General features: G+C 55.6%; 1 protein-coding gene and 1 long non-coding RNA gene across 3 annotated transcripts; one reads left to right on the top strand and one right to left on the bottom strand.

Annotated features, from left to right (window-relative positions):
* Positions 1 to 5,473: 5,473 nt before the first annotated feature.
* On the bottom strand, positions 5,474 to 11,961 carry LOC135978162 (lanosterol synthase-like). The gene is made up of 5 exons (XM_065579201.1): positions 11,870 to 11,961; positions 10,728 to 10,863; positions 8,281 to 8,385; positions 6,061 to 7,431; positions 5,474 to 5,609 (listed from the first exon to the last, which is right to left on the bottom strand). Exons 1-4 carry the CDS (start codon positions 11,893 to 11,895, stop codon positions 7,423 to 7,425), a joined length of 276 nt encoding a protein of 91 aa, XP_065435273.1. The 5' UTR covers positions 11,896 to 11,961; the 3' UTR covers positions 5,474 to 5,609; positions 6,061 to 7,422.
* A 132-nt stretch (positions 11,962 to 12,093) lies between these two features.
* Positions 12,094 to 19,034, top strand: LOC135978163 (uncharacterized). Of its 2 annotated transcripts, XR_010595589.1 has the most exons (3): positions 12,094 to 12,233; positions 13,433 to 13,568; positions 16,651 to 19,034. It is a non-coding gene; the product is annotated as an uncharacterized LOC135978163 (long non-coding RNA). The 2 variants fall into 2 exon arrangements; XR_010595588.1 differs by lacking the exon at positions 12,094 to 12,233 and having other exon boundaries at positions 12,598 to 13,568.
* Positions 19,035 to 19,318: the final 284 nt, after the last annotated feature.

The raw sequence follows: 19,318 nt of genomic DNA, 5'->3' as shown, positions 1-19,318 counted from the left end.
TCAGCTGTTTTTGCTTATGTCTATTTACTCCCACGGGGCTACCGATGTGTAAGTTCTCAAAGGCCTATAGAAAGGCATCGTCGAGCTGTTGAGAGATTTTCAGAAAAGAAAGTAAGCACCCCACTGCTTGTTTTTAGATTTACACAACCCGCTGGTTCCTAACCCCATTACACCCCATCATCAACCGTCACTTCTTAATCATTCATTTACCTGAGTGACGTCTTTTCCATTCACCTTGTCCTCCGGTGACTCCCCCGAGCTGTGTTCGCCTTCCTCCTCCATGGGGGTGGACGACAAGAGGTCACCACGCTCATCGGGGTGTCTCACAAGCAGTTGGGTTTCGGGTTCCGGCGTATCCATCAATGGCTGGGCCAAAGGGCCCCCCTCGCTCGCTCCCTCCTCCTCCTCAGAACTGTCGCTGATGTAGCGCTTTCTTCACGGATGGTCAAAGGCCCTTGGGGCTAAAACAAAGTCCAAATTTCTCACGGGGGTGGTGAAGGAGTCCATGTTTCCACGATTTCTAAAGCACGCGTTCTTGGTAAAAGATGGCCTCTTCTGCCCCGGCGCTGGGGCTTATGGGGTGATGGTGCTGCACTCTGATTGGCAGAGGGCGCTGGGAGGAGTTTTTAAAGGGGTCACACGACCCTCTTCTGGGCGGGTCACCCCACCCTGGAACACCCCCGATTGGTCAAATCTGCTCTCGGGGCGGTCCTATGCGACTGAAACCCATCACGATTGGTAGAGGGCGGTGGGAAGAGTTCTTAGAGAGGTCACATTATCCACTTCCAGACAGGTCACCCCGCCCCAGGACACCCCCGATTGGTCAAATCTGCTCTCGGGGCAGTCCTATGTGGCTGAAACCCCTCCTGATTGGTAGAGGGAAGTGGGAGGAGTTCTTAGAGGGGTCACATGACACACTTTGCTTCCGGTCATGTGTCCGCCTTGGGTGGGACTTCAGGTGACAGGTGGTCGGGGCTTAAGGGGTCAAGGGGTGGGGTTTAAGGGGCCAAGGGGAGATGATACAGTTTGATTGGTGGTAGGGTCCTTATACTACTTCCGTTTTCCATACTACTGAATCCCACCCTGCCAGCATGCCCACTAACAGAAGGGGCCCACAAATTCCACCATCTCCCTAGCATCCAGCGGGCACCATCAACACAGCTCTGTGTCAAGGCATCACCCATCCTCCGTGGCCTGCCACGCCCCTGCTAGTCCAGTCCAAACAATGCACCTGGAGGGTGATGGGCTTGAACACACAACTCTCAGTCCTGATGTGCAACTGCCCTCTGCTCTGCCCCTCTCCGCTTAGCTCTGCTGCTGCATCCAGCTCTGCTCGGCTCTGCAGCACCCTTGGCGACTCTAGACCTGCGCAGGGGACAGATCATCTTGCCGAACTGCCTGGTATTTTTTATGATGAGAACGAACCTCAGGACTGTTGCCCTCAAACCCAAGTCACACATACGCCTGATCAGGCTATAATCAATCCAGTCTCAGTTCCACCCGCGTCATTCACTTTTCTCCCTTGAGTGGAAGAGTTTCTTCCAGTAATTGAAGATTTGTGGTCCATGGATTAACTATGAAGTTAAATTAACTGCAGACAATTTAAATCACCCACTTACATTTTCTGGTCCTCTGAATATCCCGACAGAACCCCGGAGCGGATAGGAATGGCTTTTGCTACATTTCATCCCAGGGTTTATCAGTTTTATTGTTTTTAGACTGTTTGGCATTTTCCTGCCATTAATCAAGTTCCTCTCGAACCCACTGCTCTGCAGATCCATTCATAATGCTCCATGGATGGATACGCAGGCGGCATCACACTCGTTAGCCACCCACTTACCTGTGGCAGTTGGAAATGGGGCCCATGACCCTGAGCTCCGGAAATGCAGCCCTTGAGGAGGGAAAGGAGCAGCTCCTCCGCTATTCAGAGGAAAACAATAAAATCTAATAGATACTTAATCTGGTCTGATGTGATTTGTGCAACAGAGGACAGCAGTGCATGTCCATACACAGTCCCCTGGAGATGTAGGGCTGGGGATCATTGCTTGACATGGCTGACTATGAATGGATTGCAATTAGGACTGGGTGGATTGGGTCTTGTTACAAGATGTGCTCATTACTTTGGGGTATGCTCATTTATTCGGGTTACTCTTCTGGGGAAGGGGATTCTGTAATTCTATCAGTGTACTGTTTGTGTCATTTGTGTTTTTATATGGAGTTCTACTTCTCCCTTCTGCAAGTCCCTTCCCAATGGAGCTATCCTGCAGGACCTAGGTTCCCCAGGGCTGGGTTTCTCCAGCCCCAGAACCGGATGAACACCCCCCCCCATGCAGAGTGGCTCCCCGTCACTGGGTGTGTGCAGCTGCAGGCTCCCTCTTTGTCTGTGTGTCCTGTCTGACTCCCACGTGCTGGCTCGCTCTCACCCCTTGGGAGGGCCCACTTTGCTTTGCTGCTTGGCGAGATGCAGGCTCCAGTGCCTGTAGCAGCATCCAGGAGTGGTAGCCACTGGACCACTCCAAGAGAGACGCCCAGCTCCACCCCAACAGCTGGGCGCCAGCTCCTTCCTTATCATCATCCCAGAGCTCATCTGTGCTTGGAGCAGGGCTGCCTGTGCCCAGCTGGTGGGTGCATCCACCCGGGCAGGGAGAAAGTGCAGAGAGTCCAAATCTGAATGCACTGTTTGGTTCTTTCCTTTCAAAAGTGGGGGCCAGTCTTTACTCTGGGGCTGGATTCTGTATATTTGATGTTTTCTTTCCTACTAATCTGTCTAGCCATAACTGGATTGCATGGGGTTTTCTCTCTCTCTCTCTCTGTGTTTTTCTTTCCTTCTCAACCCCACAATAGGTGCATTGGGCCTGATTCTGATCTCCAGCTGGTGTAAACGAGGAGTAGCCCCACTGAAGTGAGTTTACATGGGGGTAAAGTCAGTGTACGTGGGATCAGGATCAGGCCCGTTGAGTTCAAGGCTCGCCGGCTGTACCCAGAGCACAGGCGGGTCTGTGATCCCACTCCCCATCTGGCAGAGAGGAGGGCTGCAAATCCCTGCCTCCCTGTCCACGCACCCCACCCACCTTTGGGTGGAAAACTCCATTAGCCCCGAGTGGGGTCAGTTAGCGTCACTCCCAGTTCCGGAACATGCCCCGAGGATGTCGCTTTTGCGGGCAGCCCCACCTGAGAGCCAGCTGGGGTGGCATGGGATTGCAGGGGCCTGGCCCGGGGGTTCCCAGGTGGCTTCCCCTGCATTACTAGATGGGAACAGCAGGCACGAAAGCAGCGAGACGTGAGGAAGCAGCCAGGGCAGGGGGGGGGGGGGCTGTCAGTGTTGGAAAGCTGGGGGTGGGGGTCTGCTTTATTGATGGAGGCAGGAAACGTTCTTTCCTTGTGATGTCTTTAAATATTTATTTTAGATGGGGGAGGGGCCGGTGAGAGAGAGGAGAACTGGGCAGCAGCTGGAGGGCCAAGAAATGCATCGAGCTTTTAAAAGCTGAACCAGCCCTGGGGAGGGTAGAGGTTTCCCTGCTTGGGGAGGGCTGTGCAGGCAAATCGCACCTGCCCTTCCAGATGCACGGGCGCCTCATTGTTCAGCCCAGATGAGCTTATCTGGCATTATGCAGGGCGGCTGCTGCCTCTGTCTAGCAAACAGCAGCGCTCACAGCAAAACTAAATGGAAGTCGTCAGTGGGCTTGTTTTAACCTCCAGCGCCTGCTTCCACAGTCCTGGTGGGCTCCCTGCCCCGCAGCCTGCCTGGCCCTCCGACTGTTTCCAGCCTGGATGCTGGTGCCCTTCAATCCTGACCTGCAGCCCCCCTGTTGTCCCAGCCCTGGGCTCCCCACGCAGCCCTGTCCATGCCCCTCACTCCAGACCTGCAGCCCCCCTGTTGTCCTAGGGTTACCATATTTAAAAAATAAAAAAAGAGGACACTCCACGGGGCCCTGGCCCCGCCCCTTTCCCCACCCCATCTCTGCCCCAACTCCACTCCTTCCCCGCCCCAACTCTGCCCCTTCCCCGCTCCTTCCCCAAAGTCCCCACCCTAACTCTCCCTCCTCCCTCCCAGCCACGCGAAAAGGGCTGCCCAAGCGCTACCGGCTTCACGGTTTGCTGGGCAGCATCCAGACCCTGCGCCCCCGGCTGGCGCTTCCCCAGCGCAGCTGGAGCCCGGGAGGGGAAGCGCCCAGCCGGGGGCACAGGGTCTGGAGGCTGCCCGGCAAACCGTGAAGCCGGTAGCGTTCGGGCTTCGGGCAGCCCCCTTGCCTCCGGACCCTGCGCCCCCGGCCGGGCACTTCGCCTCCCGGGCTCCGGCTGCTCTGCTCCTCCCCTGACTCTTCGGCTCTGTTTAAGAGCCGAGCTGCCCGAGCGCTACTGGCTTCGGGCAGCCCCCTTGTCTCCAGACCCTGCACCACCGGAGCAGAGCAGCTGGAGCCCGGGAGGGGAAGTGCCCGGCCAGCGGCTGGGGTCCGGAGGCAAGGGGGCTGCCCGAAGCCGGTAGCGCTCGGGCAGCTCGGCTCTTAAACAGAGCCGAAGAGTCAGGGGAGGAGCAGAGCAGCCGCGGGAGAGGAAGTGCCCGGCCGGTATTTTCCCGGACATGTTCGGCTTTTTGGCAATTCCCCCCGGACAGGGGTTTGATTACCAAAAAGCCAGACATGTCCAGGAAAAAACGGACATATGGTAACCCTATGTTGTCCCAGCCCTGGGCTCCCCACACAGCCCTGTCCATGCCCCTCACTCCTGACCTGCAGCCCCCCAGCTATCCCAGTTCTTAGCCTCTCTTGAGTAAAGAGGTACAATGTGGAGATTTGTGTGGCAATGCTGAGAGAGGGACAAACATCCACTGGGGTCTGGGAGGAATCATTTCAAGCATTCATTTCAATCAGGCCTTCAGAAGGGCTAGCCCGCGGCCCCTACAGCGCACTTCTTCATTAGCAGCTGAAGACACTGAGCTGCAGGAAGTGGGACAGAGAAGCAGGCCTGCGTGGCCAGGGCATGGGGGAGCAGCACGCAGCCCCTTTCCTTGCTGGACACTCAGCAGGGGCCAAGCAGCCGTTAGTGCTCGGTTCTAGCCCCCAGCGCAGGTAGCAGAGGGGCTGTCCACTAACGTAGGGCCAGAACCGCACAGCAGAGACTGGACAGGACGGGACTCCTCCCCTAGGCTCCACCCCAGGGGCAATGCGTGTGTGGCAGGGGCGGAAGGCCGGAGCGAAGGGGCTGGGCACGGGATGGCGGGTGCAGAGCATCCCCCAGAGGTGCAGGGGAAGCAGCTGCCCGAGAGCATGGACACACACTGCTCCTGATACCAACCCCTTCTACCCTCAGCCAGGAGGAGGAGCAGGGACGGGAGAAGCTGCTGCTGTGAGCCGCACAGCTGGGCCAGGGCTGGTCCTATGACTATTAACAGCCCGGCAGCAAAGGGAGACATTGCAGGGGTGGCAGATCCCCCGAGGCAGAGCAGCCTGGTGAGACCCCCTTTGCAGTATGCGCTCAGTCCCCGGGTGAGGGGTCCCTGCCCAGCCCTGCGAGCTGCCTCAGCAGCAGCGAGAGGGTGCCCAGGGTCCCTGCGGTCACTGCCAGGGCCACAGCGCCTTACCTGCATCTTCATGCCGTCGAGTCCCAGCCTGCGTGGAGAGAGAGCACATCACTGCAGCAGCCTGGGGAGCGTGGTGCTGTCCCCAACCTCCCGCAGCCCCCAGGCGTCTAACACTGCTGCTGGGGCACAGAGTACTGAGCTTCAGGGGCAGCCTTGCAGCAGGTTCCCCGGGGGCCCTGGCCTGCCCCTTCCCAGCCTGACTGGGAGAACTGGAGCGAGTAGGACTCACTAATAAAGAGCCAGTTTCTGGAGCTGGCTGCTGATCAGTGCAAGACCCCCCCGTTCGCATGTCCCCTGCACAGAGCTCCCTGCTCGTGGGGCCTACGCAGCGTGGTGGCCCTGGGGGCAGAGCGGGGTCCCCCATGGCAGGTCTGGGCAGCAGGTTCCCTGCTAGGGCCTGGGGACTCCCGCGCAGGGCTCTCTCTAGCTGAGCCCTGCGCTGTCTCCAGGGCTAGGGAGGTTCATGGGCCTGGCCTTACCAGAGGTAATCAGGGATCCTGGAGACATGCTCCTGGAAGGCTGGAGAGCTCTCCCTGTTGCCCGCCCTAAAGGGCTCGAGGGGACAACAATGGTCCGTCACCCGGTGTGCTTGGCACCAATAAAGACACCGAGGGGAGAAAGCAAGCCAAGTTTATTTCAGAGCTCTGAAATGGCACTAGGAGACCGGCATGTCTCAAATCCAGTGCAACAAATACAAACAAATTTTACCTTTTATACTCCAAACTGTTTGCATACATCTCTTTGTCTGGCTGTTCCTCCTTACCCCTCCCTTCCAGACAACTGTTACAATAAACTCTACATAAGCTTGTGAGAAAACTTTCTCAGTCTTTGCGACCTTGGATTAGACGCCTGCAAACTAACTACCCCGCTTCTTATCTCTATTATTTCTGCTAGTGTGAGTGAAACTGCAGCCATCTGCTAAAAAGCTGACATTACATTTCTGCTTCAGCCTACTTCAGAGCATGTAAACAGTTAGCAGAGAAGTAGGTGAGAGTTCCCAAGATGGGGTTTGGGGGTTCAGATAGGCCCAGAGCAAAAGAGCTTCATCGGCACTTTTGGCCTTCCACTCTCCCGAGTTACCTGGTAGCTATGCCTAGTGGACCCCAACATCCCCATCCACGTACCAGCCAACCAGCATGTTAATGGTCTTGGAAATCTGCCGAGAGAGAAGGCGTCACTCCCCTGCAGAGCGCAGTGGTGTTCGGCTTGGGCCTGCACCGCATGACCTGACCTCGTGACCAGCTCCAGAGCAAACCCCAGGCTGGGGGGTGTCTACAGGCGAGCAAGAACGTCTACATGGGGCTCTGGTCACAGAACGGACCCCTTGGCATCCCCATGTCCATTCCCCATCACAGGGCAGGAGATCACTCTCCAGCCACGGCCTTCCACCAGCTGACTCCACACCCCCCAGCTGTCCCCAGCAAAGACTCTGCAGAGGGGGGCATCTGGCACGCCCAGCCTCCACTGCCACTGTACAATGTCCAAGCGGTTGCTCACGCTCTCCTCTCCCGCCAGCCTGCTCATGCCCTTGTCATCCGCCATGAACTCTCCTGTGTGCAGCGCCCAGCACAGCAGGCCCTGAGCCTGCCTGGATTGCTGGTTGCTATGGTTACGTGCCAGCAGCAGGGCATCTGTGCAGAGCTGGGGAGTCCCAGGCCGGTCTCTCCCGCACCTGGGCAGGAATTGGAGCCAGCTCCGTTGATTCGTTGGGAACGGTAACGAGCAGCCTACCGGGCCAATGCTGATGGCCTTGGTGAATCTGTCTTCAGCCTTGATGTGGTCGTACAGCTCCGCGATGGCTCGCTGCCTCAGCCGGGCGCTGTGATGGGCTTCGTACACGTTCAGGATGGCTGAGACGGGAACAAGAGAGACACAATAAGGAAACTCTTACCAGCTGCCTGGTTCCAACTCCTGTGCGAGCAGGGCCTGGCCCCGAGCCCCAGAGAGCTCCCCCCATCCCTTCCCCAGCTGGCCAGGGCTCTGGGGGGAGCAGGGCGAGAGCCCCAGGGACACAGCCCCAGAACGCTCCACACCTGGACTGAACCCTGGTTGTTTCACCTCTGCTCAGCCCGAGACAGGACCAGAGGGAAGGTAGGAAGCTGCTGAGTGGGGGACAGAACCCGAGGTATTAAGATTCACTCAGTGCCCCAGCACACAGCCCACGCTGGACTCAGCCTCCGCAGACACCTCAGAGACAGAGTGTTTGGAGTTGTTCTATGAGCCCTGATTCGGCACCAATGGCACCAGACAGTCAGGATGGGCCTGGGTTCAGCCTCCTCCAGCGGCAATCAGCACAGAGCCCAGCGCCTTTCCTACGTGCTGGACCCAGGTGGCTGCTGCTGGCTCGTGGCCGAAGTGAGCGAGCCAATGCCGCACACAGATTGCCCTCATGCCCACTGGGCAGGGCAGTAACTGTGGCACCATGCTGAGGCCAGGTGGGCACTGCTTTGTCAGGCACAAGCATTCCCTCCCGGGTTAGTAATGTACAGTCTTGCCAGCTTCTGGTCCCTGGCCACTCTGAGATCCCACGGGCAGGGCAAGGCTGACAGGAAGCTTGGGGGCTGCATTGGGGTTGGATGTGAGGCTATGGGGCAGCTCTCAACTCCGCCAGCGACTCACGTCAGTGGGGTCAGAAAACAACCTGCACATCAACTATCCCCCGCCCTGCCCTGGCCAGGCCCAGCCAGTGGCCTACTCACCATTGGCGAGTGTGAGCAGCTGTGCGGGGTGTAGAGATCGCTGGCAGCCACGTTATTCCTCTGGGCCGGCCAGTCAATGCTGGAGTAGTCCTGGACGTACAGCTCCTGGCAGGGAGCAGGCGGGAGATTAGCCATCCGCTCACTAGCACGTCATGGGAGCAGACCCATGAGACAGCTGCAAGTGTCAGGCTGGTGGCGTTGGCAGCCAGCGGCAGTACAGCACAGAGCACGCAGGGCAGCACCGGGGACGGAGGGCAGCGCTGCCTGGCCCGCTCTGTGGCTCCACACCAGCCACCGGGACAGGTCCCACGTGGGAGCTGCTCCCAGCACCCTTTGCTAAGGAGAGTTAACAAGAGGAGAAAGCACCTTCAGATAGTGCCAGAGCACCTGAGGGGGGCACCGGGGCCCCATGCGGCCTGGGGGGGCACACAGCCCGAAGGGGGGGGCTCCAGGGCCCACACAGGCCAGAATGGGGGGAGCAAGCTGGAGCATGCTCATGCAGTAGGGAGGGCTTAATTCTGGCTGGAGGCCTGTGTGCAGGACTCCACCCCGCTCCAATTCACAGCAGGGCTCCCGGAGCCCAGTGGGCAGGGAGAAGACAGCCCCTAAGGCGTAACTCCCCTTCAGGCCTAGGAGTGTCAGGTGCCCAGCCTAAGACACCAAGTCTGATTCGCAAAGGGCAGGGCTCAGAGCTCTCAAATCAGACCCCTCCGGGGGGGCCGACGGGGCCTCCCAAAAATCACTCCTCCCTTTGGAAAGTGCAGGCCATAGGCATTGTGAACAAGTGTGTGGCAAGTACCTTGCCGTGGCATTGACAGGGAAAGCCTGCTCCCTGCACGACCCCAGACACTCTGCCCTTGGCTTTCCTTCCTACCTTGCCCTCCCAGCTCTCTCCTTCCTTCCCCAAAGCCCACCCCAATTCCTGCCCCATAGGGTTCCCTCCACCTCTCCCATCAGCCAAGGTTACCAGCAATGGAAGAGCATTAATGCGGCACCTACACGGACTGTTTAAGGTGGGCACTCCCGGGCCCCCCGTGACTGTCCTCACCACTGAGTATCAGAAATAAGACTGGCAGGTGACTGGTAGAAGAACCTTCACAGGGAGAAGATACCAGGTACCGAAGGGCGGAGAAAGGCAGAACAAGAACCAGTGGCTGAAGCTATAAGGCCCGAACAGTGAACAATGAGGGTGATCAACCACCGGAATGTGCTGCCAAGGGAACTAGCAGACTCTCCATCTCTCGATGTCTTCAGCTCCCGACCGGCTGCTTTTCTGGAGGGCACACTGTACTGCAGCCAGACACGTCGCTGGGCTCAGTCCAGAGTAACTGGGTGACATTCTCTGGCCTGCGTTACACAGGAGCCTGACTAGATGATCTACCGGTCCCTTGATGTGATGAATCGAGCTCTGGGTCATCACACAGACAGCGGGGCATCGGTTCCATGCAGCTCCTGTTACTACTGCACCTATGAAGGCAGAGCCTTTCCATCTGCTAATGAGAGCTGGGATGCTGCACAGAGGTAATATGCCAGTGGCCCCATACCGACATCGAGGGGCCCAACCCAGCCCGGGCCAGTCGTACCTCAGCACGGGCCAGTCGTACCTCAGCCCTAAGCGAAAGGGAAAGCATGGAAGGACCACGTGGCTCACTCAAGCAACATCCCCCTGAAGGAGCAGAAATGCAGCCCACACTACGTCAACGTACAGAAGCATCAGCTGTGACAGGGAAGGCGTAAGGAGGCTCAGAGGGAACCAGAATGGCCAGCAGCAAATAGGAACTTCTGTAAGTCTCGGAGAACCAGAAAGCTGGTGAGAGTCGCTGGCCCTGCTAGATCAGCAGAGGGTGAGTGGAACAACCAGAGAGGACGAGACACTGAGCAGCAGGGTTGCTAAAGTCTTCAGGGGGGAGGGATAGCTCAGTGGTTTGAGCACTGGCCTCCTAAACCCAGGGTTGTGAGTTCAATCCTTGAGGGGGTCATTTAGGGATCGGGGCAAAAATCTGTCAGGGGATTGGTCCTGCTTTGAGCAGGGGGTTGGACTAGATGACCTCCTGAGGTCCCTTCATATTCTATGATTCACCACAGAGAATGAGGGGAGATTCCCCCCCCTGTGCTCCTCTTTGGTAACAGAGATGAGGGACAGAGGTGTCAGACACGGGGCTGCTGAGACATGGCTCAGGGCCGTCGCAGTTAGTGCCCAGGCAAGGGGAAGCCCCAGAAGCTCTGGTGGGACAGGGGAACAAGGGGCTGATGTGGGGATCACATCACAACGAGCCCACAGGGATCTCCACCAAAGCACTGCCAGGGGCTGCAGCCCCTGGGATTTGCGCCCAATGAGGAGATTCGGGTCCATGCAACTAGCCACAGCTGGGCCATGGTGGGAAGGGTCTCCAGGCCACCGTTACACAGGGTGAGGAGTGGGGAGGGTGCTCAGGGAGTTCATTTACCTGTCTGAGGCTCTGGACAAGCTCATCCTCCTCGGCAGTCAGGCGCGTGGCATAGCAGTAGCTCATCGGCAGGTACACCTGGCGGCAGTGACACCACAGCGTGGAGGGGTGGGCTGGCATCCACGCCGGGAGCAGCCTGTCACACAACAGAGGGACGTTGTCAGCAGTGTGCGGGATGGGGAGTGGGGAGCCGCAGGGACACGGCACAGTTAAGGACAGGGGTGTGGGCAGTCAGAGGGGTAATGTGCCCAGGAGACACCCGGGGCCCAGGATAGCCGCTGCCTCAGCGTTAGAGCAGCCCTACAGGACAACGCACCGACCCCAGGCGATCGCTGCTCTGTGCTCCTTGGGTGTGGGGGACGTGGAAGAGAAGCTGGAGCCCTCGTTTGGAGCCAGGAGACTGTCTCCTCCCGCCCGAGGACAGCGTTCTGGGCTCTCCCAGCAACCCAGCAAGGCTGTTATCCTGGACAGGGCCTCTGCCAACAGACTGCATCTGATTCCCTGTGGTTCGTGTTAACGGGGTGCGGAGGGAGGCGCAGGGAATAAACAGCCTCTCCAGCGGGGAACATGCCAGTGGGCAATGCTGCCACTAGTTTCCCTGTAATCAGCCAGCTGCCTGAACTCCCTCGCTTCACACTGCCCCCTGCTCCTGGCCCCACGGCCAGCTCAGGCACCAGCTGTCCCTGAGGGCTGGGGGAGTCTGCGGCACGCCCAGCTCCAGGAGAGGGACAGCCGTGGCATGCCAAATGGGGAGGAACTGTGTCAGGACCCAGGACAGGTTCAGCCCCAGAAGGGAGGGACTTGGGGAAAGCGCAACGTGTGGGTCTGGAGGCTGGCAGAGAGGGCAGGAAGGCTGGAGGTCGAGCAGGTGGGCCGAGCTTGGATGGGGGAGGGAAGGTCATCAACAGAACATCCCTCCCGCATCAGCCCACGCCCCGTGCCAGGAATGGTGCCTGGTTTCCGTGCCCGAAGCCTCCTGGCCCAGGCTGAGTGGGAGAATGGGGGACTGGTGCAGGCCGGGGATTACTCTCAGGTTCCTGGTGTTCGGCGTCAGGCTCTCTGCTGGGTGCTGCTGCGAGGGGACAGGGCTGTGGCTTGGGACTGAAAATCAATACACTCTGCAGATACAGAATAGCACCTACCACAGCTCAGGGAACAGCGTGTTCATTCCCTCCCAGCTGTAAACGTTCGAGACGGCCAGCCAAAACTTCCCCCAGGACGGGATTCCCACAGCACCCCCTGGAGAGACAGACACAGATCTGGGCTCTGACTGCAGCCACGGGGGCCAGGGACACGGACCCTGCCATGTGACAGGGCATGAACAGAGGCTCCTGAATCCTGGTCTGGTCTGGTCGTGTGGCAGGCCAGGGACCCTGGAGAGCGGCAAGCCGGTGCGGCGGGCACACAACGGGCACTACACACCGACAGACACAGCCATTCAGAAACGACACCTGGGAAGCGTTTGCAACCAGTGAAGGAGCTGAGGTTTCACCGTCACCCCAGAAGGTAAGCGCGGCAGGGTGCTGGCACAGCAGGATGCAGCATGGGCTGTGACATGCCACACGTGCTGCGACAGCCAGGCCACGCTGGGAGAAGCTAAGGGCGGCAGGGCAGAAACTAACGTGCGAACTGCACATGCTGCCATACAGCCAAGGACAAGCCATTGCAAAGGCTCATGCCACTCTGGCCGCATGTCCCCTCGCCTACCACTCACCCCTTCGGAGCTGGGCAAGCCCTTCTCAACAGTCCCAGCCCCATGGCTGCTGGGGGGAGGACAGGATGCCAGAGAGCTCCAGCCACATGCTGACCTTTGCTGTGGAGGTTGATCCGAGCCCTCACGAGGTCCGGGTCATCGGGCCCAACCCCCAGGATCCTCAGGGACGTGTAGTTGAGCGCTGTGCCAAACACCGTCCATTTGTCTTCCACGTGCCTGCCACATACAGAGAGCAGGGAAGTCAGACATGGCCGAGCGCTCGTGCAATCAACCGAGACTGGTTTTATTGGGGCAAACCTACCCAGGGGGTTAGAGCTAACTGAGCAAACTAACTGAAAAGCAACCGCCCTGGGCCATGCTGCTGGGAAAAGGGAACAAAATGCTCCCAGCCCCTCACTCTAGTGGTCTCCCCATGGTGAAGGAGGGCTCTGGTCACGCCACGTGCTGGCCTCCACGGCACTGCAGCTCCAGCTCTCAGCATAGCTCTGAGCCGTTTCCCACATGTAAGGGAGCACCAGGCCAAGCTCTGGATGCTGCGGGGGAGCTTCAGAAGCACTCAGCCATGGCCTAGCCTGTCCCCGCTGAAGCCATAGGCAAGTGCTCTCGTCAAGGCAAGGGGGGGCAGAATGACGCCAACGCCGAGTACTTCGAACACCCACCGTTGCGTTGCTGTGTGATTCAGTACGGCGGCACTGCCGGAGCTAAAGTCACCCCAGAAATGCCGATGAAGCGGGGCTTGATTTGCTTATGAAATCAGAGTGTTTCCCTCCCAGGGGCCAGCTTGGGGGCTGGTGGGATTTCAGGGATTTTGTTTAATAGGTTGAAGGCGAGACACAGAAAATGAGCCAGTTTTGAACATTCTCCCTCGTTTCCTAGTGCTCCTCTGGGTCCCCCTCACCTCCGCTGGAATAGGGAAACCTGCCTAGACAATGGCGGAGAGGTGGCAGTGCAGGCGTACGTTTCTACCATGATTTCTTTCCCTTTCACCAAGGCCTCTGATCACAGACCCTCCTCCTAGAGACGGGAAAGACACTTCTCCAGTGAAGCCAAGACAGAATGCACATAACAGCCAGAATGCCTCTGCAGACCAGCCCTGACACCACCCCAGCAATGTTCCCGGCGAACAGGTAAATGGAATGAACATCTCTATGCGTATACGGTTATGCTGTTAAGAAATAGGCCTGATATTTTGCACAAGTGCCATCTGACTCCGACAGACTCGGTAGTACCTGCTGCTAATCCCCAGCACCCTCCTACAGTTGTAATGGCAGAATCGGTGTCCCCTTCGGCTCCAGCACTCCCACAGGCTCTAGAGAGTACCCCCTCGGTGGGATTGTATCCGTTGATTACTGAGAATGTGGTAGCCCGTCCAGGAACACAGGATCGTGCAGCCCAGATTGTGCCAGTGTATTCTCATGTGCCTTTTAACCCAGTGCACCTAGCTGCCTTTAAGGCAGAAGCAGGGGAATTCTCAACGAATCCAAATCGGTTTATTTCAATCTTTGAAGGGTGTCTAGCAAGCCATAAGCCTGACTGGGATGATTGCAATATACTGATGAGAACCTTGTTGTCTGAGGTGGAGCGGAATTAGGTTATAGCCAAGGCTAAGGAGGAGGCACAGAGAAGGCATTTAAGGTTTTAAAAAGGAAAGCTATTGGACACCAGAGGTTGTACCGAGTAGAATCCTCAGAAGTGGGTGTGCTTGTCCTGGTTTGTTGCTCCAAAGCTCTGTATAGAAGTTATGTTACTGGAAGGGTGTATAAAGGCAATGTGTATGTGTTCATTGTTGGGAAAAGGTGTATGAGTGAAGAGTGGAAGGTTCCTTTGGAGGTTAAAAGTCAAGAAAGGGAGAAGGAAAAAGAACAGAACGAGTTAACTGGAAAATATAGCTAGCAAGCTCAGTCCAAAGATAAGATGCTGGCCCCATCCAAGGACATTGTTCACAGCTAAGACTTGGCTGACAATCAAGAAAAGGGGGGCCTGAATGTGCCCAAGCAACTATGAGATCTGCAAAATACTGCAAGGCATAAGGAGGACAACAGAAGGGTTAAAAAGCAGCTTTGCTGGACAGTATTGGCCCAGGGATTTAAAAATTCCCCCACTCTGTTCGGCCAGGCTCTGACCAGAGACTTGGAGGAGTGGAATAATTCAGACAGAGCCCTGCTCCTGCAATATGTAGATGACTTGCTAATTGCTGCCATGGGTCTAATCCCTTGTCTCAAAGAGTTTGGACTGTGGGCTAAACCTCTGTATGAATGTGTTAAGGGAGCGGATCATGACCCCTTTCACTGGTCCCAGAAGCGGACAGGGCATTTAAAATCTTGAAAAGGAAGCTGATGGAAGCCCCAGCCCTGGGTCTGCCGGATCTCTCTAAGTCGTTCCAACTGTATGTGCATGAAAGGAAAGGGATAGCCCTGGGAGTGCTTACTCAGTTATTAGGCACCTGGAAACGTCCCGTGGCATAGTTCTCTAAACAACTGGATCAAGTTTCAAAGGGGTGACCAGCATGCTTGAGGGCGGTCGCAGCCACTGCCTTAGTGCTTGGGGAAGCTGAAAAACTGACACTGGGAGGAACTGTGCAAGTGTATATTCCCCATATGGTCCGAGCCCTGCTGGACACTAAGGGTGGTCTCTGGCTCACACAGGCTCGGGTTGCTCGGTATCAGGCAAAACTGTTAGAGAATCCTGAAGTTACCCTGCAAACCTGTCCCTCCCTTAATCCAGCTACACTGCTACCAGAGACAGAAAAGCAGGAACATGACTGTCTGGAAATCATAGATGCCCACTACTCCAGCTGCCCAGATTTAAAAGATCAGCCACTCCCAAATGCTGACTTGGAATGGTATACGGATGGCAGTAGTGCCGTTGTAGATGGGCAAAGGAGGGCGGGTTATGCTATTGTGACCCTTCATGATACCGTGGAAGCTGAAAGTTTCCCTGCTGGGACATCTGCCCAGCTTGCTGAACTAGTGGCCCTGACTCGTGCACTCGAGCTGGCAAAAGACAAACGGGTTAATATCTTTACTGACTCAACGTATGCTTTTGGGGTATTGCATGCTCACGCTGGTCTGTGGAAGCAAAGGGGAATGCTAACAGCCCAAGGTTCCCTGGTTACGCTTGGGTCTCAAATTCTCCGGCTGTTAGAGGCAGTACAACTCCCCTCAGCAGTAGCAGTGGTGCATTGCAGAGCCCATCAAAAGGAAGATCAAGATGTAACCAAGGGCAATGCCAGAGCAGACAGGGAAGCCAAGCGTGCTGCTACCCTGAAATCACCACCAGAGGAGAATGCCCAAATGCATGCCCTCATCCCATCAGTAGGTGAGCTTGCAGCCCCTCAGTACTCCCAAGAGGACAGAAACCTGGCTGACAGGCTCGGTCTCCAGGAAAAGGAGGGATGGCTTTATTCCACAGAGGGAAAAATCCTCCTGCCCATGGGCCTGATCCGACCAGTGTTGCAGAAACTGCATCAAACCACCCACTCAGGCAGAGAGGCTCTTATCCAGCTTATGAATAAATATTTTCTAACCTCTGGACTTAAACCCCTAGCACCACAGATACAGGCTGAATGTTTAATCTGCCAAAAGAATAACCTCGACCAGGAGTAGCAGTATTGCCAGCCACTCTGGAACCTACCCCAGGCCCAGGATTGGTGTGGCAAATAGACTTTACTGAGTTTCCCAGGACCCAAGGGTACAGGTACCTCCTTGTCTTGGTGGATCGATTCAGCGGATGTCCCGAAGCCTTCCCATGTCGTAACAACACTGCCAAAACGGTGGCTCTTACGTTTGTCAAGGAGATCATTCCTCACTTCGGACTCCCCCAGTGGATGGAATCTGATAACGGAACACACTTCACATCTCAAGTTGTTCAAAAGATATCAAGTGCCTTGCAAATCCTCTGGAAGCTCCACACACCCTTGCGACCACAAGCCAGTGGAGTAGTGGAACGCACAAATCAGACACTTAAGCGACACCTCTCAAAGGTCTGTCAGGAGGCCTTTCGTAGGTGGCCTGATGCTTTGCCCCTTGTGTTACTCCATATTCGCGCTCTCCCCAAGGGCAGGTTAGGGCTTAGTCCCTTCGAGATTATATTTGGAAGGGCATGGCCTCTGAACGGTACACCGGTTCTGGCAGGAGAGTGGGAAATGGGGTGTGGTTTCTTGTCTCAGTACATGTGCTCTCTGTCTGCTGTTCTTTCTTCTCTTCACAGATACACCAAAGATTCACAGCCTCTTCTGCTGGATGCCCCTGTCCACTCCTTACAGCCTGGTGACTCCGTTCTCGTTCGGACCTGGAAGGACGAACCTCTCCAAGAGAAGTGGAAGGGACCCCACACCGTCCTGCTGGTCTCCCACACGGCAGCAAAGGTCGAAGGGCACAAGAACTGGATTCATCACTCTCGACTGAAAGCAGTACCCACTCCTGAACAGTGAACTGTCCAGCCTGCAGAGAAGACTGCCAGTGACGATTTGGGACTTAAGCTGTTATTCAAAAGACAGTAAGGGTCACTGGGAATGCCTGGTGATCTCTCTGAACAGCCACAGCGCACTCCCCGCGAGAACCCTGAGCATTGGTTCTGTCTATTCACAGTAGGCCGACCTAGCCTATGGTCCTGGTCCTTTAATTTCTTGATTTGTTTAGTGTCGCTGATTCTTATCTTCTGGGCATTGGGGTTGTTGTAATCACAATATAGATTCAGGTTTAGGGTCTCTCACAACATTCCTTTTTGTCACAGAAGCAATCCTTCTGTTACCTACTGTTTCACCCACCTCGCATGCAGGATGGGGAGCTATCCCTACAGACATGGCTACCAATACCTATGAGGCCCTGAAAATTGCCTTTGCCCATGAGTTCAATCTCTCCCACTGTTGGATATGTGCCCAGTCTCCCCACCATTCGGCTGGATTGCTCTGGAGAGTAGTTCCCCAAAATTGGTCAGACTTTTGTCAAAGGTGGATGGTTACCAGCAGCAGCACCTCTGACAATTTAAGTTGGGATCCAACTGTACAGCAGAAGCTCCTTATGGCCTACACAATGGCTCCTGGGATTCCCACTATAGTAGCACTCTTAAGCCACAGCCTATTCGTCTACGCCCTCCACCCACTGGTCTCATATGTTATCAGCAAGCCAGTACAAGTAATCATATCTGGTTTGCAGGCATTAGTAGGTGTAAATTTTATATTAGTCCTGGTATAAGTCTCACTATTCCTGTACTAAATGCCACCAGTTGGCAAACTGGCACTGCATTCTTTGCCCTTTCCCCACAAGCCACCCTACGGGACCTACAAGGTAACAATGGAAAGGCTAGTTATGGTGAAGCATTCTGGATTTGTGGTAATAGTGCCTACAAATGGCTTCCTCATGCTTGGCATGGTAGCTGTTACAAAGGCTATCTCGCTCCTCCCCTCCGTGTTCTATCCCAGGCTCCCTCAGGTCACCCTCGGTACTATCGATTCTTGAGAGCTACCATTGAACCCATCGGAGAAGAAGACAGGTTTGGAATGATATTCCTCCCTACTTATGGGGTGGGACGGCTAGCCCAACTCTACAGAAGACTTTCTAAATTTCTCACTCAGTTTGCCAATGATACCCTAACCATAGAAAAAGGCATAAGCTCTGAGCTGTACCAGCTTCGATTGCTGTCTCTACAAAACCGCCAGGCCCTAGATTATGTGTTAGCCTCACGGGGCGGGGTCTGTGCCCTTATTGGAGAAGAATGTTGTACCTATGTCCCAGAGTTTTCACAGGATATTAACATGCACATCTTGTCAGCTGAACAGGTCTTGAACCAGTGGAAGGCCCAGGAAGGGAGAACCCACTATTTTTGATTCCCTTTGGGGCTGGTTACCTGGTCTAGGAGGACTAGGGGGAGGCATTGTTCACATCTTGCTCACAGGTGTTGTGATATGTTTTGTTCTTTTCCTTTTGCTAGCTTGCTGTAAAGTGCTCATACATAAGATTTGTACCTCCCATTCCCCAGAAGTTCCTTTATACTCTCTCATTGATGATCCCAATTGCATGGAACTTAATCGCATGTTGTCTTTAGAGTATGAGAAAACTCTGCCAAAGGTTTGTTGAGTGTTCTCAAAGGAGGGAATTGTTGACGTCACTAGACATAGCTACCAGGTAACTCGGGGGAGTGGAAGGCCATAAGTGCCGATGAAACTCCCCTGCTCTGGGTCTAAGTGAGCCACAGTAACTCCATCTTGTGAACTTTCACCTACCTACATGCTCACAGCTTAATGCTGAAGCAGAATATGTAATGGTCAGCTTTTTCTAGCAGACAGCTGCAGTTTCGCTCACACTAGCAGAACTTTTTGTGATAATGCGGGGAAAGGGGGAGGGAAAGGCCTAGTGCGTAGAGCTTGCAAGGTCGAAGATAAGCATGCGAATGGGAACTTTTCTAATGTACTGCCTGCTGTAACTGTTGTCGCGGAGGGAGGGGTAGGAAGAAACCAGAACAAAAGGCTTACTGAAAACAGCTTGGAATATAAAAGGGAAAACTTGCTTGTATTTGCTGCGCTTATGATTTGAGACATGCTGGTCTCCTGAGTGCCTTTTCGAGATCTCGAATAAACTTGGTTTGCTTCTCCACCCTGGTGTGTCTATTGGTGCGACGCACACCGGGCAACGAACCCTGTTGCCCCCTCGGGGCCCTCTGGGCCAGCAACACCCCTATAGAGCTGATATATCACATATAGGATGACAACCTACTGCCTCTGCCATCACTTACTCCATTAGCTCAAGTGGCAGAAGTCTGTGCAGTGGATCTAAAGATTCATCGGCAGGGTTGGAGCCATGCGAGTTTCACGATGATTCCACATGACAGAATTTCTGGGGCAGTTCAATTTTGATTTTTACAAAAAAACCTGGGGAAA

This window comes from Chrysemys picta, unplaced genomic scaffold, assembly GCF_011386835.1.
Source record: "Chrysemys picta bellii isolate R12L10 unplaced genomic scaffold, ASM1138683v2 scaf150, whole genome shotgun sequence".
Taxonomy (NCBI): domain Eukaryota; kingdom Metazoa; phylum Chordata; order Testudines; family Emydidae; genus Chrysemys; species Chrysemys picta.
This window is presented reverse-complemented; position numbering and strand designations above follow the sequence as displayed.

Bases quoted from the DNA above. Each gene is read 5' to 3' on its own strand.
- LOC135978162 (XM_065579201.1), bottom strand. From the start codon at position 11,895: ATGAACACGCTGTTCCCTGAGCTGTG. The intron at 10,864-11,869 runs GTAGGTGCTATT...GTTGTGTGACAG, and splicing joins ACGCTGTTCCCTGAGCTGTG to GCTGCTCCCGGCGTGGATGC. The intron at 8,386-10,727 runs GTAAATGAACTC...GCTCCCTGCCAG, and splicing joins TTGTCCAGAGCCTCAGACAG to GAGCTGTACGTCCAGGACTA.